Source organism: Danio aesculapii, chromosome 22 (genome assembly GCF_903798145.1).
Source record: "Danio aesculapii chromosome 22, fDanAes4.1, whole genome shotgun sequence".
Taxonomy (NCBI): Eukaryota; Metazoa; Chordata; class Actinopteri; order Cypriniformes; family Danionidae; genus Danio; species Danio aesculapii.
The window spans coordinates 17,357,190-17,383,812 of NC_079456.1; the positions used below are offsets into that span (position 1 = coordinate 17,357,190).

The window sequence follows — 26,623 nt, forward strand, 5'->3', positions numbered from 1 at the left end:
CAACTTCTTTTGCGTACAGTAAATCAAAACTGCTGTAGCGTTTCGGAAACTAACTAGAAAGTTGACGGCGATATTTCTTAAAGGGATTATTTGTTCTACAATGCTAACAAAAGATGAACAAACAAAGAAACAAACACATTTCAAAAAACAATTACAGCTCCCCTTATTTCTCACAAGGCTATTTGTTCTATTTTTCTCTTTACATGTTGTTGTTGTTATTTTTTTGTACCCCGATATTTTAGAGTCCTGGAGGTGTGAACGGACTAGGAAGAAAAATATATATATTTATATATATATACTTTTCAACAAATCGCTTCAACGATCTATCTTACAAAGATATTTAACAATCCAACATCTACCCAACAAAATTGCACTTTCCTCAATTCAGTATTCACGGTTAACCTTCCCTTGAAGTTTATGGAAGATCGAACCTTCACTCGGCCCTTGGCGTGCCACAGACCTTCCGGCTGGGGTTTAGTAGAAACAATCACTATGACTTTCTCTCTTTTTTTTCTCGTTTTTTTGTAAGAAAAACATAAAATATGAACATGCCTCCAAGTGGGGAGATCTCCTGTAAAATGACCTGATATCAAACATCACCGTTCATGACTTCTTCATCGCCTGCCCCAAAAATGACAAAAACAACAGATAAAAATGGGGTTGAGTCCTTGATGGCGGTGGTGGTGATGATGGCGGTGGAAGGTAAGCAAATGGTCCAGAAGACGCAATACACATTTGTTTAGATTAGTTTTTTTTTTTTAGCTGGTGGTAAATCTGACCCAGGCGAAACCTCCAACAGCGTCGAAACACGAGTGATTGAAAGGCAGAGCTCCGACCTCCAGATGGTTGTGGGTTCGCGACCCTTGGCCGTCGACTGCGTTTGCGTTTTTGATCTCGAAACGCCTCTCTTTTTAACACCACAGGCACAGAAGCGGGAAGCTCTTTGATTGCGTCATGTTACGTTTTTCCTCGTCTATCTGTGAGGGTGAACCATAAAAAACAAAAACAAACAAACGAACGGAAAATAAAAATAAAACGTGCATGTTTCCAAAACCAAAAATTAAGAAAACAAAACAAAAAAGCTCTTCGTTTTTTTTTTCTGAGCTCCACCCTCAGAAGAGCTGGACAGCTACTATATATGAATATAGGCATGTAAACCATACATATGGAAGAATACATCTGGACTATATAGATATATAGTAAGTGGGTGTAAGCGGTTCCTCTTGTTCCAGGGCTTGGCGGGGTTGTTCGGCTGGAGCCATGCTGTGGGTCTGTCCGGTACGGGGCAGCAAGTGGCTTCTCTCTGTTCAGACTGGTGTACATGTTTGCGGGTCGTACTCAGGGGAGACAGAGGGGGTTGGTCGAGTGACCTCGGAGCGGCCGTGTGTCCGTGTTCGGGAGTCTTTAGCCCAGGTACCACTGCAAACGGGACAAGAACACATCACAAAGGTTAACAATGCAAATGAGGTCAGTGAAATAAGAGTGTGCATGTTCAGTTAAAGAAACAATCCACTTTTTTGAAAACAGGCTCATTTTACAACTTCTTTAATCCATTCAGATGATTTCCAGGTCTGGCGGGAGTACTTTTAGATTTGCTTAGCATACAATTTTATGCAAAAGTTTGGGCACCCCACTGTGGCTGCATAATTATGTGCTCTTTCTTTAAAAGAGAAGGTCTCGGTGAAATGCCATTCGGTTTCTAGAGAAAGCTAGATAATGTCACGTATTTCACCCAGTATCAGCAGATTCTGAAGAACAATGTTTAGGAATCAGTCCAACAGGTTTGGATGTTACAACAGCACACTGACCCAAAGCACAGTTCCAGATCTACCAAGGAATTGAACATGATACAATGTTCTGGAATGGCCATCCCAGTCCCCAGACTTGAACATCAATGAAAATCTATAGATTGGCTTGTAAAGGGCCGTTCTGCACCCATCAAACCTGACTGAACTGGAGAAATTTTGCAAGGAAAAGTGGGCCAAAATGCCTTCAACAAGAATTCGGGGATTTATGCTTGACTATAGGAAGCGTGTACAGGCTGATATTTCAGTAAAAGGTGGCCATACAAAAGACAGAACTGATCACACCTGATCAAACTAATTGAGTCCTTCAGGCTTGTTTGAAACCTACAGGTGAGCGTATTGAAGCAGGGTTGGAACTAAAGTGTGCAGGGAGTTTGACCCCCTGTTCTAGGATGACATGGCTAGGAACTATCCTCCCATTCTGATATGATATTAATGATATTGTGCAGCACCTGAAAATAGACACCGGCAGCAAGTACACTTTTACCACCAGCTAGAATCTTTGTAATATCACTGAGCTGTAAAATTAGTCTATTTTTTTTTTAAAAGGTGTAGCGTTTCTTTATATAGTTAATTTTCTGGGTGTTATGTGCTTTTAATGAAATAAATTAGTCACTTTTTTATGAAAGATTTGGACTGTGAAGTGGACTGCAAAGTGGCATCTGTAATGTTTCAAAAGGTTAGCTGTTCATCAAATTATCCTGAAATAAAACATGAAGCAGTACAACATTAATAATCAGAAATGTTTCATGAGAGATGTTCAATGACTTTTAAATGGCCACGTCACACCCTGAAGACTGGAATAATGATGCTGAAAATGTTCCTTTTTAATCACAAGAATGTTTAATTCATTTCAAAAAGTAATTCTATATAATTTTATTCTATTTAAAATTAATTATCTAAATAAATGCTAAAGAGAAATGTAGAAATGTTACTTTTTTCAAATAAACAAAGTTATTATTATTATTAATTGTTGTCTAATAAGTAAACATAATTTGATCTCATACTATGCATGAGTCCCCATAGTGTGTTAATTAATTACATTTTTTATTCATCAAAACATTTTCTAAGCCCTCCCTTTTACACTAACCACTACATATAGACCACTTTTCATAATTCACAATGAATGACATCAAGTCTCCTCCGTGAATATAAGAAAAATGAGTTGCGCATAAACGTTTAGTGCAGTGTTTTTAACCCTGAACACCAGCATCTCCATTACAACGCTCATTGTTTTCTGGTGTCTCAGAAGTTAAGATGCAGTTTGACTCTCTGAATGCCTTCACAGCTTCACTCCCCGTCACAGGGAGCTGCAGAGAAGCGTCTGTGAACAAGTTTGCTCTGTAATCCCTCAGTGAAATGGCCTTATTGATTGCGGAGCTCCATTGTTCAGGTTTTCCAGCAAGTGTGGTTCGCTCTTTCTGCTCTCCTCCCCTTTCAGATTCCCTCCTCCCACCGAGTCCAACTTCATCCTGCTGTTACATCATGTCTGGTTGCGAGGGACAACCAGACGGCCGTATACGTGACTATCATTAGCAAGACAAGGGGCCTCGCCGCTCTTTCGGACTCTTTTCTACTTTTCGGCTCCGGCTGTGAATAAACATGAGAGGGGAGTCGTCGCGTGCTGTGATTCTCATGCTCCGCCCACTGCTCGGGTCATTACATATGGCCGCCAATCAAAAGTCGTGATTAATTAAGGCTTGGGAGTTTTTAGCCAATCAGAGTCAAGCGCTCAGGGACTGGCAGATAATTGCAAAAAAATAAGCTGCTCATTGTTGTAACACTCAATGTGTCTGACGTTTTGAAAAACATTATCTGTATATAAAACTATGTTAATAAAAACTATATAATGAATTTATATATGCATAAAAACATGTGCATTATTTAAGCATGCATTTAGTAGTCTACTCAAAAGTAGAACTATTTTTATTTCTCATTTTACATACAATATACATTTTAATAAGCAATTTAATATTCTAATATTACTTATGAGCTTATTTGATATCTTTAAAAGTATGTGCAGATATTTAGCAGTAATTTCATGACAAATTTTTGACAATTTATATATATATATACACCTATATATGAAGAGTTCAGATGCAAAAACCTAGTGCCGTCTGAAATTTCCATAGAAAATGAACGTTTTTCTCAACCTCCTTTGTTTATATTGAGATATTTCACTTTATAGACCAGGAATAGGATGTACTCTGCCATATAAGTGATATTACTGAACATACACACAGGAGTCTGATAAAAATGCTAATTTTAGAGGAAAATTTCAGACAGCATTTAGAGTTTTTTGCATCTAAACTCTTCATATCTTTTTAGTTGTTATATATACCCAATATGTATATATATATATATATATATATATATATATATATATATATATATATATATATATATATATATATATATATATATACATATATATATATATATATATATATATATATCATTATATAGATCTATCTATTTTTTGTCATTTTATATTTTTTGTTATTATATACATCTTTTTTAGTCTTTGTCTATGTATATATATATTTTTAGGTCGCTATATATATCTATTATTTATTTGTTATATATATATATATTTTTTTTTAGTTGTTTAGTTGTTTATATATGTAATGTGCATTAGATGTACAATATGAAGCTTGACCTCCTCCTACAGTAATGCAGTGCTATAGTGAAGGCGAATGATGTGATTTGTGAGTTTGGAAATGTGGACGGCTCGTTGAAATTCTCCAGCTCACCGCGAGCGCAGCGCAGAGACGGCAAGGTTAGTTTTTAATCAATAGAAGTTGCTGACTGTGGAGTTTGTGCGCTCGGCTGCAGTGCAGCTCTTCCTCGTGTCTTTGTCTATAAGCTCGACCGTGCTCAAACTTTCTCTCTCTCTGTCCTGAGGAGACTTTAGGAGACGCGCGAGATTCTCCATCACTCTGCGGACGCCGGTTTGTGTTTCTCTGTGCTGACGGATATGATTTAGTCTGCAGATACCAGCACAGACTGATCCAGACTGACGGAGGACAACCAGGCTGAAATTACAGTCGCATGTTCGCAGCTACAAATACAGCTCGATTGGGAGAAAAGAATCAAGTACAAATGGAGAAATTCTGACTTTTAATGTGGAGTGGTGCTTCGGATATTCATTGTTCACAGATGAAACATTGTTTAAATCTATTTTTGTTATCAATATACAGATTTATTTAACAGTAAAATTATTTTGTACATTCAGAATTCATAATAATTTTATAGTTAAAGTTAGCAATAAAAACAGAACCGAACATCAAGTCTAAAAGAATCACTTCCGATGCATTGTGGGATAGCTGATTTTAAGCTTGAAGAACTTAAAGAAAACTGCACACTAGCACAGACCAATCATTTCACTTCGTAACATATACAGGCAACACAAAATTGAACAGCCAGTTGTGGGTATTTAATTTTGTGTTGCCTGTATATGTTCTTTTGGGCTTTAAAAGTTCCAGTAGCTGTTAACTTGATTATTGTTGATCTTTTTAATGTTCTGCTCAAAAAAAAATAAAAATAAATAAATCTTGAAGGACCTGAGGGTGACTAAAATGCAAATCTTCCATTTTTTGGGTGAACTGTCCCTTTAAGAGGAAATGTCGTTTTCCTGAAGGTTTAGTTTGGATGAAGTCGCCCACAAAGTCAACACTGGTGTATTTGTGTTTTGTTCTGGCAGGAAGGATTTGTACTAGATTAAGTCATTTCCATACAGCTACAATGACGTCCTGGCCTGCGGTTAGCATTAGCTGTGCGGTTAGCATTTGCCTTGTAAAGGATTGTTATTGTGGGCTTTTGAGATGTTCAGTTCTCATATGACTTTTAAACCTGGCCTTTTAAAGATTAAATTTACTACTATATGAATCATTAATTTGGAAAAATGAAACAGATTCTGAAGAAGTTTAATGCAACTTCTGACAATTTTTTAAATATTTTACATTTTTCTAAAATGAAAATATATTTTAATATATTTGAGGAGTATTTCTAACATAATGAATGTTTAACATTTTTAAATGAGTAAATAAATGTCATTAAATTAAATATTAAATAACATTTTTAATAAAAAAATATAAATGGAATTATATTATTCTACATATTTATTTTTATGTACATTTATAGAAATTTACACAACTTATTTTCAATTTATGTGTATTTTTAAATCACATTTATTTAAAAATATGGGGCAAAATTATTATTACATATTTTTTATTTATATTTTAATTAAAATCTATAAAATATATTAGAATATAATTATTTAGCTCATTAAATAACTGTATTATTTAGTTAATTATTTAACACCAAAATACAGCTCTTTTTTCAGTGAGCAGATCTGCTTATTGGCTAAAGTGAATGGGATTTCTCTGGATGCAGGCGAAGTTGATTTTAAAGGCTGTACGTCAGCGGTTGTAATTGACGGATAGATAGCTGTAGTCAACCCATCAATAGCCTTAGTGTCCCGTTTGAAAGCCTTCAAGGTGAAAGCTGTATTAATGTAGTGAAAGGAGAAGGGCGGAGGGGGAAAAAACTCATGCAAATAACACACAGCAAACACACACTGCAGCACATCTGCTAGAGACATAATACACACGAATACACTTCAGAGAGACGAGAGGAAGGAGAGAGGAAACGAAATGCAACAGTAACGGTTAATAGACTTACAGACGGCCTGAAACTCAGTTAAAGGTGTAGTTTACTCTAAAACTCGGCTTCATCCAAAACTCGAGGACTTATTTTGTACCACGTAAAAGACAATTCTGATATCTATAATAAACAATGACTTGTACTGAGGCTATCGACTTTATAAAATGAACCATAAATGTGATTTAGATGACATATTCCAAGTCTTGTGAAATTATATGCCAAGTTTGTGTGAAAAAAAGTTTATTTAATCAGATTTATTTTTATTGAATCAGTTGGATGGAGTTTACAAAGCCAGTATAAATGATGTACTGTATATACATATCATTACTGTAAAATAGATCTTTCAGGTGAATCAGTTGATTCAGTTCTCAGATATTTTCAGTTCAGTTTAGTTCAGTTCAACTGATTCAGGCTACTAAACTAGTTAAAATGATTAACTGATTACAAAATGAATGAATCAGTCTGAATTACTCATGAACAAATACATTTTTTAATTTTTCAGTGAATCAAATAATTCAGTTCACTAAGCTTGTGTGAATAACTTGAAAATAATAATTTTGACTATATTTTGTTTAGTGAATCAAATGAATCAGTTCACTAAACCTGTCTAAATAACCTGTATATAAATTAATTTTTTTAATATATTTTTTTCAGTAAATCAAACGATTCAGTTCACTAAACCTGTCTGAATAACTAGAAAATAAATAATAATTATGAATATCATTTTGTTCAGTAAATCAAATGAATCAGTTCACTAAACCTGTCTAAATAACCTGTATATAAATTAATTTTTTTAATATATTTTTTTCAGTAAATCAAACGATTCAGTTCACTAAACTTGTCTGAATAACTAGAAAATAAATAATAATTATGAATATCATTTTGTTCAGTGAATCAAATGATTCAGTTCACTAAATTTATCTAAATAACTTGAAAATAAATATTTTTTAATATTATTTTGTTCTGTGAACCAAAGGATTCAGTTCACTAAACTTGTCTGAATAACTAGAAAATAAATTATAATTATGATTTTGTTTTTGTTCAGTGAATCAAATGATTCAATTCACTAAAAGTCTAAATGACTCAATTACAATTTTTATTGAAACTGATTTTTACATTCAAATCAACTGATTCAGTTCACCAAACTATTCTCAACAACTTGCGAACAAATCATTCTTTTAAATCGTATTTTGTGAATTGGTAGACTCTGTCCACAAAATATTTCATGTGAACAAATCCTTTATATTGAAACTGATCTTTTAATTCAATCAACCGATCAATAAAAAGGCTATCAAACCAGTTTAAGTGACCAATTCACAAACAGTTCATTCGAAACTGATTCAGTTCACTACACTGGACAAAATGACTTATTCATGTACTTGCTGACTACAACTACATCTTGATTCTTTGTACACACAAAGATGTTGTACAACAATTTTTTTTAAAATTTTAATTTCATTTTTAAAATTCTCACTAGCATTTTTAAAAATATTTCCCGATGCAGAATCTTTACTTTTGCGCAACTTACTTCTTAAAAATATCTATACATACAGTAAAATTCCAAAACATGTTAAATGTCCCATGAAGTGCTTTAAAATGTGCATTTTTATTCAATGTTTGACGTAACCTCAACTGAAACGTGAAGAGAGGGCGGGACATAGAGTAGCCCCTCCCTTTTTTTAAAAACAGCCAATAACGTTTTGTTTTTATCACTGCTCTGCCAGTGAGAGTGGTTGAGCTCAAGTGCATCAAATGAAAAGCAAATGAGAAGCGTCTTGAAGGCGGCGAGATTTAGATCTTTATATCAGTTTCACTTTTTTTTCCAAACGTGAATTTTGTAGCGCACTAGCTTAGAGACATCCTTAAAACAAACATACTGAAACTAACATATAAATAACTTAATAAATTTATACGTAAAATTCCAAAACATGTTAATAGCACCACCAGTGGCCGATAACTGAACTGCAGCCAACAACAGCGACCAATTCAATACAAGCTTTCGCTATATATGCCAATATAAAAATAATGGACGCACACATTTTTACATCCAGCTCCTGCAAGACGCTTCAAAGTTGCGTGGACCGCAGCGAGCGAGGAGCGTGTAAGAGATTAAAGTGGAGCGATCAGAGTAGCTGGAGCGACAGAATCACGGCCTGCTCCTTTAACTGGCTGTCAATGGCAGGCGTAATCTCATCAGGTGGAGGAGTGCTGAGTCAGCGGCCGCGCTAAAGTGCCTGAGGATGAGTGTCATCTCAGAGGAATTCAGCCTCATGTAATGCAAACCAGCCCGGGCCTGGAGAGCTGTGCTTATAAAAGCCATCTCCAGCCCAAACCGCCCAGCCACGCCGTACAGCTCCCCGCAGACATTTACTACATTATTTATTTACATTTGGCCATCAGACCAGAGGAGGCAAAAGCGGAGCGCGGCAGTCCATTAGACGACCCCAAACAAACAGCGCACACCTGAGGGGGATATAAACATATTCATGGTGTTTATTATTAGAGCGTTCGCAGGTGTGAGAGAAGCGCTCGCTCCGTATTTCCTCCAGATTTGTGTGCGAGAGGACAGAAAGAGGAGCTGGTGATTTTCTGGGGTGTGGAGCTGAAATCAATCTTGGGTAATTAATTTGTGTGTGTGTGTGTCTGTTTTTTTGGCAGTCTGGCACTCTGCCCTCTTCTGGCTTGAGGAGGAAATGCATGGGGGCTGATCTAAAGACCAATTTTATTGAACACTGCAGTGTTTGTTATGAATTATTTATTAGTGCACATCATTATTTTGTGAAATCTTTGACTAAAATAACCGCACCTCCCTCTTCAATGATGACGTGTGTGCTTGGATGAGGGCAATGTGTCAATCACATGAGAATGACCAATAGCAGGCCACAGATGTTTAATCATCATACTATTATTATATAATCATTATACTATTAAATAGTCTGAACTACTTGTGTGTTATTGTGTAAATTTTCCACATATTTTTACTTTTTTTTTCTTTTTAGTACATCAACTTGAACTACATGAAAATGTTAATATTACCTAAATTAAATGAATTAAATGTATATATCATTAATCATAAATATTAAATATTTAATTATTATATAAAACTTTAGATATATATATATATATATATATATATATATATATATATATATATAATATACTAAATGTAATCATATAAAATACACTTTAAGTCTGTATATTTAATAAACTCATTCATTCATTTTCTTTTTGACTTAGTCCCTTTACTAATCAGGGGTTGCCACAGCGGAATGAACCGCCAACTTATCCAGCACATGTTTTACGCAGCGGATGCCCTTCCAGCCACAACCCATCACTGGGAAACACACACTCAATCACACACTCATACACTATGGTCAATTTTAGCATACCCAATTCACCTGTGCCACATGTCTTTGGACTTGTGGGGGAAACCGGAGCACCTGTAGGAAACCCACCCGAACACAAGGAGAACATGCAAACTTCACACAGAAATGCCAACTGACCCAGCCGAGGCTTGAACCAGCAACCTTCTTGCTGTGAGGCGAACGTGCTACCCACTGCGCCACCACATCGCCCATGTTTAATAAACTATAAAATATAAAAAATATAAAATATTTGATAATATAAATGTTAATATATAAATTTATATATATAAAAATCGAAAATATTTACAGATGTTAATCATATTAATGTATTTTGTCAGTTTATTTATTTTAGGTAACTAATTATTATTATTATTATCATTATTATTATTCAGGGTTTCTACAGGTTTGCCCCACAGATACCTGTTATTATCATTGCTATTATTATTATTACAACTATTTTTTATTATTATAATGATTAAATAATTATAATTAACCTGACTTGAGAGCTATATCACTTGGACATGCATCACAGCAGTCATCTTCATGTCAGCATTATATGCTCATTTATTTAAACAACACTATTAAGGAGGCCTCAGATTCCCTGCAGGTCTTTGGGTTTCTTTGTCTCAGGAATGAACATTTATTATGAATTGGAGTAATAATCGTTAGGCGTGTTTTGTGGGGACGTCTCCGCAGATGCTTAACTATGGCAAATTGACGTGGAGGACAAGAGTCAATTACTGATGTTATCTGTCCCGCATGCTAACGTTTATAGGAAACGAATAAAAGCCAAGGGTGGCTGCGTTCTCATCCCGGCCTCCATGGGCCCGATTTACTGCCTCCCTCTGTGTGCGCGCGCGTGTGTATCTGTGCTCCTCATCACACTCAGTTCCTCCCAGAGCGTTCTGATTAAAAACGGCGTTTATGAATCATTGCTTTATCTGCACTGCTGCGGGACGAGGTCAGCCTGCAGGCTCTGAACGCCGCACGATTAAACACTGATTACAGGCCTCTGCATGCTTGAGTATGCAGTATTTGTGCTTTATTGATGAGAATTGATTGATTGATTGCGGGTTTTGTTAAGTGTGTAAGCAGATCTGGGTTCCATTATGTAATTACTTATACATTTAGATGTATATAACGATTAATTAAAAAAATGTATGCAGAATTTCACAGTTTAGAGTACATGTGTGTGAAGTATAGACAAAGTTATAGAAGTGCACGTTTACAGATTTATTTAGTAGTAAATTTTTTATAATAATATAAATTCTTATTATTCATTTGTATATCAAATTGTTTGAACTTTTGATTATATGTTTTCGTTTGCTTAGGCTTTAGACCAGTGTTTCTCAACCACGTTCCTGGAGGTCCACCTGCACTGCATGCTTTGGATGTCTCTTTTGTCTGTTACACCCAGGTCTTTCAGTCTCTGCTAATGAGCTGATGATCTGAATCAAGTGTGTTTGGTTAAGGAGACCTGGAAAATGTGCAAAGCTGGTGGTCGTCCAGGAATGTGGTTGAGAAACACTGCTTTAGACTGTGGGAAGTGTTTCAGGTGAGGTGTGCTGCTTGTTTGTTTTGTTTAGCATGTATGTTTGTTATGACGTGCTGTACTCTGTTTGATTTATGTACTTCTTAGGAACCCCCTCAAAAATGAGATGGTTCATCTCAAGGGGTTATTCCATCTAATAAATTTAAATGTATGATCGCATTTTTGTTTAACTATATATTATAGGATGTTACAAAAATAAAAAATATGCTGTTATTATATAACTATATATCATATGATATTTAATAAAAGTAATTTACATATGATATTGTAATTATACCAAGTACTAATCATATAGAAATGATTTATTGTGACGATGATCATATATTATTAGTAGCCTCAAACTCAATTCCTGGAGAGCTGCAGCTCTGCATAGTTTAGCTCCAACCACCTCCAACTCACACCTGTTTAAATAGTCTCTAGTAGTCGTGAACACTTTGATTAGTTTGATCAGCGGTGTTTGATTGAGTTGGAGCAAAACTGTGCAGAGCTGCGGCCTTTCAGGAATCGAGTTTGAGACAATATAACACTGCTATTGGTGCATTTTGAAGCAAATTGTAATATATTACATATAATGCATGCGAATACTGCAATAGTGCAATATAATTTTTGGCAAAAATCTACATGATGTGCATAACTACATATACACAAATTTCATTGTTACTTTTTTGGTCATAAAATTACAATATAAAGTAATATAGTAAACAATATTGTAGCATATATTCATTTAAAAAATGCATCATAATTTGTCAAAAATTACTAATAGTTTTTTTTTTTATATTAACAATGCTTGAACAATGACAGAAAGGCATTAATAGAATTTTAGAATTACACAAAAGACTAAGATAACAATCAATTAACCTTCACAATCTGTCCATCCTAATTAATAATAACATCACACTTTATTTTGATGGTCTGTTTGTTGAAATTAAGTTACATTGCATCTACATGCCAACTAATTCTCATTAGATTATAAGTAGACTGTAAGGTTGAGGTTAGGGTTAGAGTAAGCTGACATGTACTTGCAAAGTTTCTTAAAGTCACTTAAATGTCTGTTGAAGGAGCAGTACCAACAGATATAAAGCAGACAGTCTACTAATACTCAAAAGGACCATCAATATAAAGTGTTACCAATAATAATAATAATAATAATAATAATACATATATAAATAAATAAATAAAATAACAAGTAAAATAAATGATAAAGAAAAATAAGTAGCAGGGGAGTTGAAGTTCTCAAAATATGAAACCAAAATCCACTAATGATGAATATAAATAACTTGCTTTTTTTCATCTGTCTTAATGTCTTCAAATATATCTCAAATTCTTCTTTAAACAACACTAGTTACTTATACGTTTATATATAACTTAATATAAAACTACTTTTTTTTTCCATACAGTAATCTTTTACATTTTTTATTGCAATAGTTTCTTAGCTGCCTTTTAAATCCATTAGGTTACAAAGTGGCCCCTCAGCCTGAAAAGGCACACCACTTCTGATCCCAAATCCGCATCCATATATCTATCTCTGCATGTGGTGCCAACCTCTCCATCTGAGAGGGCAAGCGCCAACAGCTCCCATGGCAGCAAACCCCCGAGGCTCTGCCACCCTCCCACTACCCTTCCCTTTCACACCCGTCCCCCCTCCCCTGCCACAGCCCTCCATCATACCGTCCCGTCTCTCGCTCTCTGCCCGGTTACCATGGCCGGCCCGACAGGAATGTTTACAGTTTGGGTCACATCATTCTTGTCTGCCCGTCACTTTGGCTTTCTTTTGTACCCCACCACCGAAACACGCCGGCCGCCACGGGTAACTTTTGTCCTGCCCGCCCTGGGGTGGTCCACACCAGCTTATGAGACCAATGAAATGGTGCGACCGAACCCTGCCGTGGGGTCACAGGCTCGTCAATATGGCCCGTCTGAGACTCATACAGGGCTTTAATATAAACCCGCGGTCCCAATCGCTGTCTGGCTAGACGGAGCCCCAAAGAGTTCACTGGCACAGTGGGTGACGTCTCTCGCAGCTGATATTAGAAGTGCACGGGCCTCGTTTCTATAGGATGACAGAAAGTAGCTTGCGGAAAATCTTTAAGGATTTAAAGTGTGATGCGATGGCATCCAGACACAAGCCATGTATATAATAGTCAACATTTAAAGTGGATTAAAATCTCATCAAAGTTGCCATAATCCTACATACTTCTATTCTATTCTATTTTTCTATTCTATTCTATTATTCTATTTTCTATTCTATTCTTTTTTTTCTATTCTATTTTTCTATTTTTTTTTTTAAATATATTATCTGTTTTTTGTCCCGTCTCTGTTGTCCTGTTGCACTGTAGAAGCTCTGTCACGAAAACAAATTCCTCGTATGTGTGAACATACCTGGCAATAAAGCTCTTTCTGATTCTGATAAGACGAGAATGGATATTGTGTAACATTTTCAGAAAACCTTTATGAAACGTTTCACTTCAAAAGCTAAATAGGGTGTTTATTTGATGATCTGCATAGTTACATGATAACAAACGAAATGAAACCAAAAAAGACAAATGTGGGTTAAAAGTAAATTGCTATTTTGAGTGTTAGCGTTACAAGCGTAAATAAAGATAAAAGGAGAATGCAACAAAAGTTTGTTTGAGAGTGTAAGTTCCAAAGGAAAAAAGGGGAACTGAAACTAAATTGTTCAAAAGTTGTGTTAGTATAGTTAATAATCATTTTGTTTGTTTGTATTATGAACTTGATTTTCATTTTTTTCAATAAGTTGACTTTATTTACGTCACACTGCTTTTTGCAATGCACTAATAAACACTAATAAACACCACAATAAAAAACCTCAAGGAAACAAACTGATTTAAGTCCTGTTTGACTTATTTATCATTTTCAAAGCTCTAACAACCCTCCATATTGACTAAAAGCATACAGTAGGAACAGACATTTAGATCAACCTTAAATGCAAATACTTAAAAAAAAAAAACTTGACCACCACCTGAGCAAAAAAGAAATCAGAAAGGGAGAGAGGAAAAGGTGATAGAGAAAAGGACAGACAGAGCCCAGTGCAAAAGAGAGAGAGAGAGAGAGAAGGGGAGGCGGAGGCGGGTAGGAGTAATAAATAAATACAAACAATAAATAATAACAACCCCCCGCTCTCCTCCCAGCCGGCCTGACAAACACCTGCCTCCATTCTACTGGGTGATGCGTGTCTTGCGGCCTGCGACACAGTCAATAAATCGATGGGAGGCTGCTGCAGGCCTCCGGACATATAACACACACACACAACCTCTCTGATCCAATCCAGTCTTGAGTGTTTCTGTGTGTGTGTTATAGCTGCGTATACAGAGGAAACCGATGCTCTTTTTTGGTCTGTTTGCGTGAGTGCAGGTGGCGGCACAGGCTGCATTTGTCATTGTTGGTACGTGTGTGTGACGATTAAGGTTACAGACGGCGTTCCGAGACGCATTAGCATTTACACGACTGCGAAAAAACAAACACAAGTTCATTTACATGAACAGGGTGATCCTGGCATCCGTTTGTGAATATATTAAAATCAGGGGTTAAATAGTGTGGGCTTTAAATACCTTGACGTTCATCTGCTCGAAAAATTGCATTTGTTTTCGTTTTTTAAAATGAACATGCATTGGGTTTATTTGTTTATAAGTATAAACTTTTCGCTAATAGCTTCAGAGTATTCACAAGCTAATATATGTAGCTAATTATCTTGTTTCAATTGCAAACCCATATTTTCATAGACATTTAACACCCTATAGAGTAGTTTTGACATCACATGTGACTTATTTGATGTTTATGGAGTCATTTAAACATGTTTATAGCTGCGTTTTCCATCACTCATCATGTTAATGCACATTTTGAAGTATCTCATAAGAAATGAGTGGTGGAAATGCTAAATTTGGAATAAAAATCTTTTAATGTCAGCGCAATAGCCTAGTGGTTACCGCGCTGATATATGGTGCAGTAGCACTTCAGGGCGTCCCGAGTTCGAATCTCGGCTCGAGGACATTTCCCGTCCCTACCCCCTCTCTCTCTCTCTCACTTCGCTTCCTGCCTGAAATACTGTCCTATCAACTTAATAAAGGCAAAAACGCCAAAATAAATAAAAAATAAAAAAATCCCTTAATAATGGATAAATTATAGTGAATTCTAATTCTACCAACATTAAGTGTAAATTTGATGCACTTGTGGATAGAAGTTTCCAGTTTTGTTTCTTTTGAGATGTTTTATAGCTTATTCAACCAGAGAGCAACAGAGGTCAAGTTTTTGTAGTTCAGTTCAGTTTCTTTGCTTAAAGGGTTAGTTCACACTTCAGTTGGAATATTATCAAGCTGTGAGAACACCTTTGTGCGCTCATATAAATAGCAACATTAATCAGAATATTATCAAGCTCAGAGATTAAAATTACAATAATAACGCTGTTTCTTCTCCTCAGTGTCAGTATAGTGTGCATATTCACAAGAGCGATATTCTCATTGTGTGTTGCTTTGCTGACATTAGTGGTGTATAGGATCAATCTCACGCTTTGGATCACGTTAAGGTTTTTTTAGTCACGGATCAGACCATTTTTCAGATCAGACAAATGTAATTTGCTTTCCATTTATTACAAAAACAGTACTGCAAGACACTTTTGGTTTTAACAAACAGAACTTAGAACCTGTAATTGTATCAAAAATAAAATGAAGAAAAAAAATCAGCTAAATAAAAATAATTTGTCAAATATTTAGTACTGTGAAAAATTCACTGTTACTATTACTGTTGCTGATAACACTAAATGTAGAAATCTAACAATATAATTTGTAAAACCCACATTTTTAAGCCTCATTTTTAATAAATGATTCTGCTATTCACTCAAACATGTTTCAATGCTAGATGTGTCATTTTTGAAAAATTATTCAGTGGCATATTTTAGATGGTTGGCTGTCGCCACCTATTGGTTAAATAATGTAATTGCTCCTTACAACTTTAATTTTTGAGCGTCGTTAAATGCATGTGATTATGATTTTAATCTTTACCATAAACATCAATTGTTTTATCTATTATCCCAGTACTTCTGTGTTATTTGACTGTTTGTAACTTCATAACTAACTCAAAAGACTAAAGGCTCAATCTCTTTCTTGATTTTTGCGTTTTCAGATTTGAATGCAGCAATTCAAATTATTAATAAACATATGCAAATCACCATCATTTATAATTTATGTTACGTGGTTGTTGAAATCCCAATCTTTTAATGATTAACCACTTACACTGAATGCATTGATGCAGGCTAAACAATTAGTGACAGAAAACAATTTTAATGAAAACCAAAATGAAAACCAAAATGCTTTCATACATGTGATTTGAATGACGCGAGAGGCGATCTCTCTGTGATCGTTTAAATTTAGAATTAATCTGCTAGTTAAACAAAATGTATTATCCGTGGGTCACATGTGTTCCGAACCGTGGATTGCGACCCATATGAATCAAGGATCAACCATGATCCATTACACCCCTACCTGACATATACCTCAGATGCTGGTTTCAAACAAAGGAAGTATCTCATGTAGAGAACGTGCCCCCTATACTGACACTGACGAGAAGAAACTGTTGAAAAAGACATTATATTTTGCTTTCGTAGCTTGATAATATCCTGATATCCTGATTGAACCACTGAAGGCATTATGGTCTGTTTTGAGGTTATTTTTGGTACATTTCTGGATGGGCTGGGACTGTTGCTGTCTATAGAGGATGAGGGAGCTCTCTTATATATCTAAAATATCTTAAATTTGGGTTTTGAAGAGAATTGAAGGTCTCAGAGGTTTGGAATGATAGGAGGGTGAATAATTAATACCATAACTTTCCTTTTTATGGTGAACTAACCCTTTAATAAGGCATCTCTCAACTGTAGAACATTTACACAAAATTTACTCAACATTCATCATAGTAATGCAGATATGACTGAGAAATTAGCATGAGGACATAGCACAAAACACATTCTCTTGAGTAATTGTTGCTTTTTTAATGTGCCAGTTTCTCAGGTTCTATATTAAATATGTTGAATAAACGTTGCACAAATGTTCACTGATGATTAAGAGCTTGTTAAAGTATTAATTGTATCATATGACCACTAATCGTGTGCTCGAGGGGAATAAATCAAGTTTGCGACCACTGCATCACTGAATCTAAGCCTGAACATGCCAGTTACACACAATAAATCAGCTGTGAGCTCTCGCAGTGAGTTATACGAGCTGGCATAACTGCGCTGAAAAGCCCATTATGACAGACAGCAAGCGCTCTTGATGGACTTGGAGGGATTCTGGGATGTGTGCTCACCTGAGGCTGCTGAGGGATATTTACAAAGCTGGGGTCTCTGGGGCCCACGCTGACAAAACGCTGAGCGGGAGACGTGCTCGGTGTGGAGTAGGCTGTAAGAATTAAACACACACACACACACACACACACACACACACACACAAGCACACACACACACACACACACACACACACACACACACACACACACACACACACACACACACACACACACACACACACACACACACACACACAAAATGAATATCAATATTGTATCGGCAGCAGGACAGCTGGCTTGATATGGACACTGCGCATGTTTGATGGGAAATTCTATTCATTAGGAAAAGCACTGTAGATAAGCTTACACGCACTTGCGAAACCCGAGACACGCTGATGTCCCGAATCGAGCATGGGTACGGTTTCAAATATATATTACAGATCACTTATTTATGACATTAATATTGCTCGTATTTATTTAGAATATAAACAACATGCATTATACATGACACATAGTAAAGGTTTCAATAATTCAATAATGATGATAGAAAACACACAATTAAACAATTATAACATACGCACACATTAATATCCATCTATATATCGATCCATTCATTTGTCAGTCAAGGATCTATCTATCTATCTATCTATCTATCTATCTATCTATCTATCTATCTATCTATCTATCTATCTATCTATCTATCTATCAAAATATATTTATTATTCAAACTTCCTGATTAAATGCTATGATTATTAGTGCTTATAATTATTGTTAGTTCAGTTGACAATGTTGATTATACTAATATTGTCTGTTTTCTAAAATTAAAATGTGCTGACAGAGCTAACAGCCTTTAAAAACAATGACTAATAAATAAACAGTAAATATATAATTATAATATATCTATCAATCCATCCATAATTTTTTCTATCTACCTACCTGTGCTTTTAAAAAATATAATACCTGCAGTGTATAATGCATCCATATTGATTTCTACCTTTAGTCAGTGTTGTGTGTGGCATCAGATGACTGGTCATACAAGAGGTCAGACACTCACTGGGTGAAGTGGGTGAGTTTCCTCCTCCGTCAGTGGAGGTGGATGGAGGTTTAGAGTCTGGCACGGGCAGAGGAACGGGTCGTGCCATCGGGGGCGGTGGAGGGGGCGGCAGCATCGGGGTGGGCAGGAACGGGTTGTGCACCTTCCCTTGACTGCTCCCATTGGGCTGGAGACAAACAGGACATATGAAAATCACGAGCATGCATTGATATTTATGATTAAGTACCAATAATACTGGATCATGATAAAACAGAATATTAAAATGATTTCTGAAGGAAACTGAAGACTGAAGAAATTCAGCTTTGGTTCACAGGAATAACTACAATTTTAAAATGCATTCAGTAAAAAAATGGTTATAATAAATTCAAATAATATTTCAGAATTTTACAGGGCATAAAATAAAAATATGACCTTCTGGACGCGTATGACCAGAAGGCACAACAACAGCATCTCACACGTGTGCAGAAGAACCACCTGCTCAGCTATTTTTCACTGCTTCCAGTCATAAAAAAACTATTCTGCTGCTGTGCGCATTTCACTGTTCATAATCTATGAGCCAAAGCACTGGCCGTCAGGGCCACGTCACTGTGACCAGAGCTTGGGATCCCAGAGATTAGGATTTATTAGTCATCCCAGATAGAAAAAAAAACATGTGGAGATATTGTGGAGAATATTTATAATGCTGTGTAACTTTTAGATGAAATGGTTAGATTACTCTATAATAGTTCTTTGGAATTGTTTATATATATATATATATATATATATATATATATATATATATATATATATATATATATATATACATACATATATATATACATACATATATATACATACATATATATATACATACATATATATACATACATATATATACACACCTAATTCATTCTGCACTATTTTTATAGGGTCTAACGCTAATCTCAAGAGCATTTCCAAAGATAATAATTTTATCTATCCTATTACCCATTAACAATTCTAACATCATCATCTACACTGCACTAACACTAAACAACGGATCAAAACACATCCAACAATTTAGAAACAGGACATCTATACAGTCACAAAACAGAACATGCCAGTATATCTGAAGTGAATGTATGTACAAAAAAACGCTGCTTCTTACATTAAGGAAGCCCACCTGTCCAGCCTGCTGACCACTATCAGGACAGACAAGTTGGACAAACTCTTTGAGCGTCTCCTGCGGGTGGTAGCGGATGGCGTGGTGGGAGAAGTAGGAGCCGGGTTGCTGGATGATTGGCGACGTCGGGAAATGAAGACTTGACGGCGTGGCGTGTGGACTCGCTGGAAGAGGACAAACACAAGAGTTTGGTCAGATGGAAACCTGAAGAGACGTGTGGATGTTTGGCTGGTTGATTGGAGTGATCATGCAAATGGGGATGTATTGCACACACGGTACAGAATGGGAGCATTTTTGGAGAGATCATTGGATGAACAGTCCCACACACATACACACACAATCATAAGTGGACACTGAGGGACTTGAGGAAGGGTCAATGTTTTATTTTTGTGTAATTTAAAGTAAAATGAGGTTGTGGTTGATAGAAATTTATTCTTTTGTTGTTCCAAAAGTGTTTCAAATAGTTTTGGTTCAATAACGTAGAGTCAGTGGAACAAAGTTGACTTGCATTTTGAGGATGAAAATTGAAATTGTCATACCTAGCAAACAATTCTTAATAGATGCTTAATAGACGTCTAATTGACATCTAAACGTAGACAGCTTGGCTAAAACAAGGCTAAACTTGGGCTGTCAGTGAAAATCTAATAGACATCTAAGAATAGCCCAAAACTAGACCAGTCGTCAAATAGAGAAATTAGACAGACTTTATACGTGTAGTCATTCATTTCTGTTTATTTAATGACTAGTCTAGTTTTGGCCTATTCTAAGACATCTATTATATTTTCACCCACAGCCCAAGTTTAGCCTTGTTTTAGCCAAGACGACTATGTTTAGATGTCTATTAGACATCTATTAGACATCTTTTAAATACAAAAAATGCTTGCTGGGACTGGTTCATAATCAAAACTTGCACTTTTTCAGAATTCTCAGATACTGAAAAATGTCATCGACATTGACTTGACAAAAGAGCGATTGTACTAGAAACATTCCCACAGCAGCATATACTGCAAGTACAGTTATAAAAACAACAATTATTAGTTCTTTTTTCCAAAATAGTCCACGTACACTTTTATTTATTGCTTTATAGCATTACAAAGATAGTGTTATGAGGTTAATAACTATGGAAATGCATTATTGCAGTCCATGAAAAGAGACAAGAACACTATGTCTTAAAAACTGAATTGAATCCAGTAGTGTTGTAAGTGTCCGCAATTTAAAAATGTGTTTTATTTTAACAGCATTATATATCTTAGGAAAGGATCCATGACTGAATTTTATTTTCAGATTGAATTATTGTAGAATTATATTATAAAACATAACAGATACACTGAAAAAACTGACTCTAAGATGATTCCTTGGATTTACAAAAAAAGTTTTTACTTTAAGTGACTGTAAACAATTTATTTGGGCTAAATTTATACAAACAAATTAAGTTGAATGTTACTAAATTTAATCTGTTTAAATTCAACACATATTGTTTACAACAGGTTTTTAGAAATCATTGTTTTCAGTGTATACAGTTCAAGGCAAATTTGTTATTATCTTTCAATTTATTTGCTTAAGAGAGCAAGAACATTTACACTGTATTTGCTATAATATTTTGTCTTCATGAGAAAGCCCTTATTTCTTTTAGTTTGGCTGGATTAAAAGTGGTTTTAACAGTTTTTACCAAGCTTAACCTCAACTACACTGCACTGACAGTAAACAATAAATTAAAACACAACCAAAATCACAACAAGCAAGAAACAGGACGTGTATACAGACAGCAAACAGAACACGACAGTATAGCTGAAGCAAATATATGTACAAAACACTGCTGCTTACAAAAAGGAACATATATGAGCATATATATCCTAAGTTATGTTGATCAGAGCACGGACATTTTCACAGTATTTTTTTATTAGTTTCTTCGGGGAAAGTCTTTCATTTAGTAGTTCTTTTAGTTTGGCTGGATTAAAAGCGGTTTTAACATTTTTAATAGTAGTAGTAAAACTTAATTGTCCTTGACAGGAAATTTTTTATGGGTATCATCACCATATTGCTGCAGACATACCATAAAAACAAACAATAAAAACAATACAAAATACAGTAGTTGCAATAATTACAATGCTACCTGAGATAAACTCTTGTTAAATAAACCTAAAACTGGTACAAAGGATTTCTTATATCGATTCAACTTACACTTAGGGACTCTATATCTCCTACCAGAGGGAAGCAGTTCATAATGTGGAAACAAAAAATGAGTCGGACCATTCAGAATCCTTTCCACCCTATTAAGGACACAATTCTCATATAAAACTTGCGGATTAAAATATTCAATAATTCAACAATTTTCCATCCTGTCTTTAAGAGATGTATCAACTTCGATTTAAACTTTACCAAACCACACTGTGATAACATATCTAACAATACTTTCAAGACCAGCTTTATAAAACAACACCATAAGCTCCTTGTTAATCCCAAAAAGACAGAACTTCTGTAAAAAAACAATAAAATCTCTGGTGTAAACAAGAGCAAACTCACTCTATGTGTGTTTTCTATGCAAAAGAACTGTCAATGTAAATGCCCAAGTACAGGTCTCTGACTGTGTAATAGGATGGTCATGTACAACCACTTGAGGATGGTCACCAATACACTTTGGGTCAGATACCATCTCCTTTTCTTCTCCAATTGGCTACAGACCAAACCACTGCTGTACAAAAACTTTCCTAACTAACCTAACCTGCCTAGTTAAGCAAATTAGGCCTAGTCAAGCCTTTAATTACACTTTAAGCTGAATACTAGTATCCTGCAAAATAGCTAGTAATATACCATGTACTGTAATCATGGCAAAGACAAAAAAAAAATGAATTATTAGACACATTTTATTAAAACTATTTCAGTCTTCCACTATAAATATATATAACATTGCTCAATTTTCTACAAATAAAGAATTATGTTATCGCACTTTGAATAAAAGGTCAAAATCTAAATGTTCCTTTTCACCCTGAAAGTACTCCAGTATAATGTGATTACAGCAAATGACAAAAAAAACAACAACAGAAAGCATTACTACACAGTCCATCCTCAGTCCTTCAAGCCCTCGCATTGTTCTTCATGTCGTTCCCAACAAATTAACCACACCATCGACTCCAACTCCAAAGGTCTAGAACAGCGCACAATACCCGCACCTGTTCGCAACAAAGCACAACAACCAGCTGTTCAGTCAACAACACTCCAAAAAGCACGCAAGCCTTGCCGGCCGCGTCCTCGTTCGCCATCACGACCACTAATAAAGCACGTCTTTTCTCTCTCCCTCACACCTTTCCCACAGTCCTCTAATGGATCGAACCTTATCAAGTATTTAATTGTAACCGGCGCAATCTAATTAGCCGCCTCTTAATAGAGGTAATATTCGGTTATTGGTTATTAGTATAATGCGCGGGATGAGGGTCTTTAAGGCTGTGATGTATCGCCGGCCAGTTAATAAGACTCTCTCGGATCTCTCGGTCTGTTTCGGGAGAGATGGTAAGCTGATACTACATAAACATTGTTAAAAGCACAACCCCCTGCTGCAGTAATTCACTTAAGCCCCGGCCGTGATTTATGGCTCTGTCAATGGAGGGTGACTGGAAACTCTGGACGCCGTGGCTGCCATGTAGCCATTGTATTTACAGTAATAATGGAATGGACGACTCTGTCTTGCCCTTCTTTTGGTGTCGTTCTGCATCTTGTGTCCCAGTGATGGGGTGTTTTTAGGGCTTTTGGGGGTTGGAGGTGAAGCTTTGGGATGATACAGTATATGTGTGAGTGTTGTTTCAAGATGTGGTCCCCCCCACATAAATATATATAGTACTTTTGTATTTATTTAATACCATATATATATATATATATATATATATATATATATATATATATATATATATATATATATATATATATATATATATATAAATATATGGTAGTATCATGATACTATGGCTTTAAAATACTGGTGGTGCCACTGTAGTTTGTAATTGTAGTATCATCATTAACGGTCTATCTACAATACATAGTGTTGCATGTGGAAAAGTCACTAAAATACTCTCATGATTGTGCAACAATCGACCTTTTTATTTGAATAATCTGTGCAGCACTTTAAGGGTATAAAAAATGTGTAGAATTCACACCTTTTAAGGTAGCCTATTGTACATTTTCTGATGCTTCAGTTCGAACGCACATCTGAATCAGGCTATTTCTGTACCTGTCAATATAATTTAGAAGCTACAACAACTGCAACAATCTCTTAAAAAGAACAAGTTACAGAGTGAAATTTTGAATTGCTTTGGATTCTTATCTGAGAAGACTAAAAAAACAAAAACAATAGATGAAAACTCCCCAAAAAGCAACAGGAAACGTTCACTTCATATAGCCTAATTTGCTCTTTTTGTAAATAATTTTGTTTGGTAATAAACAAAAAGAACTAATGCATCTGTGCAAATACTTTTTTCAATAATAAGGGAATTACAAATTCAAATCAAGTACGCCTATTATAACATCTAAAATGTTGTATTTCTGACAATTTTCTTTATTTCATAGATTTGAGTTATGAATTACAGTATCGCAATGCTACTTGGTATCACGATACTTCAGCTGGTATAGTATCGTAATGTGAATTAATAGTATTGTGACAAACCTACTATGTATATCATTTAATTGAAATGTTTGTGCATTTAGAATTTTAAAAATAATTCTTTATTTTTATCAGTGATAAATAAGAGCAGAAAAATAAAATTCATGAATTAAAAATATAAATAAACCAACCATAATATGATAAAACTGGCATAAAAATGTGATTCACTACGTCTGAAATTCAGACACCAGTTTGACAAAAGTGTACTACTAAATCAATTCTTACAGTTTGTAGTATTTGTTATATATAAATAAAAATGTTGAGTTATTTATAAGAAATGTGTAGTTTGAAACAATATATTGTATAATAAGAAATATAGAGAGAATTAAGTCTGTAAAATAACAGAAAAAGTACTGGCAGTTTATTACCAGCTTGTTTTACCATAATTTTTAACACCAATTTTCATAATATATCACTTCAAACAATTATAAAAAGTCTTTTTTTTTCAAACTTTTCAATAAAAAACTGTTGGAGGAAGGATCAAGGTCACATAGTGCAATTTAATATATTTTTTTCAGTGTATATTAAATTGCAGACCAAGTATTTAAGTGGAAATGGAATTTTATTACGGGTAAATTGAACGACTGCCATAAAAAAAATGTAAATAAAAACAATACATGGCTGTCATTGTTTTTACAGTAAAAATGCAATGTACGACTCTGTCCTGATTTTTTTGGGTGTTCTAGGTCTTACGTTCGTGTGATGGTGTGTTTTTAGGGTTTGAGTGTTGGAGGTGAGCTTTTGGATCAGGATGAAGCATTGCGGCAGGGAGTGAACCCGCTGAGACACAACCTGCACAGGGAAGAGGCAGGACTGCAGTGGGCTGCTCAGTGGCTCAGTTTGCAATTATGTATAAACATTCATATACTGAAAAACAGAGTTAGGCCATGGAGCTAGTGGTGATGAGTTAATACAAGTGCCTGAAAGTTTATCTATAATGAAAACGAGATAACAATGACTGTCAATGCATGATGCAGTGTTGTTTGGATGACATTATAACTGAGTATATAAGAATTATTATAAATAATTCTCAATGGTGCAAATAACTGGTACGCAGTTGCATGTGTGATTGAGATAAAAAATGCAGACCGGGTCCAGCACTAGAGATGTGTTTTTTTGCATTTTAGGTCACACTGTTGGAATTTGGGCGACACGGTGGCGCAGTGGATAGCACAATCGCCCTACAGCAACAAGGTTGCCGGTTCAAGCCTCAGCTGAGTCAGTTGGCATTTCTGTGTGGAGTTTGCACGTTCTCTTTGTGTTTGCGTGGGTTTCCTCCGGGTGCTCCGGTTTCCCCCACAGTCCAAAGACATGTGCTATAGGTGAATTGGGTATGCTAAAATTGACCGTAGTTTTTGTGTGTGATGGATTGCAGTTGGAAGGGCATATACTGGATAAGTTGACGGTTCATTCCGCTGTGATTAATAAAGTGACAAAGCAGAAAAGAAAAATGAATGAATGAACGATTGTTGGAATTTCGGAACCTTATTCCCATAATTGGTAAGATTGCCAGGCAATCGAACCAAATGTGAAAGCACCAGCTAATCGCATGCTCCTGCATATAGAAATATGAGATACAGCAATATATGCAAGATACATATTCAAAATACGAGTTCATGTTTAGATTTCAAAGATTAAAAAATATATATGTGCATCTATGTGACTTATACTTCTAAATATAGCAAAAAATAGATGTACATTCATGGATATGTGTTAAGACCAAGCAACATCTTCTGGTACTCCTTTGAGAACAGGAGCAAAAAAAGTTATAAGCCCCCAAATCACACTACATTTTTATTTATTTGAATTAAATACTTTTTTCTGATTTTACTATGTTTATTTCCAAATTTAAGTTGTCGTCAATGTTGTTGTTTCAGTTGGTGCTAATCAAGAAAAAAATAACTTATAATCAGTAGTGGTACACAAATACACACAAATACACACAAAGACACACAAAGACACACACACACACACACACACACACACACACACACACACACACACACACACACACACACACACACACACACACACACACACACACACACACACACACACACACACACACCATTACTGTTGTTGCTGACTAGAATCTGAAC

At 35.4% G+C, this 26,623-nt stretch overlaps 1 protein-coding gene across 8 annotated transcripts in view; it reads right to left on the bottom strand.

Annotated features, from left to right (window-relative positions):
- Window positions 1–880: 880 nt before the first annotated feature.
- Window positions 881–26,623, bottom strand: part of nfia (nuclear factor I/A) — a 192,226-nt gene continuing 166,483 nt past the window's right edge. For 5 of the 8 annotated variants that reach the window (XM_056447558.1, XM_056447557.1, XM_056447559.1 and 2 more), the window contains 4 exons: window positions 19,859–20,037; window positions 18,673–18,898; window positions 17,700–17,791; window positions 881–1,419 (listed from right to left, as the gene is read on the bottom strand). In XM_056447558.1, coding sequence (XP_056303533.1) covers window positions 1,405–1,419; window positions 17,700–17,791; window positions 18,673–18,898; window positions 19,859–20,037 — 512 coding nt within the window. In that variant the 3' untranslated portion in view covers window positions 881–1,404. The remainder of the gene's footprint in view (window positions 1,420–17,699; window positions 17,792–18,672; window positions 18,899–19,858; window positions 20,038–26,623) is intronic. The other 3 variants (XM_056447560.1, XM_056447561.1, XM_056447564.1) reach the window with 1 other exon arrangement.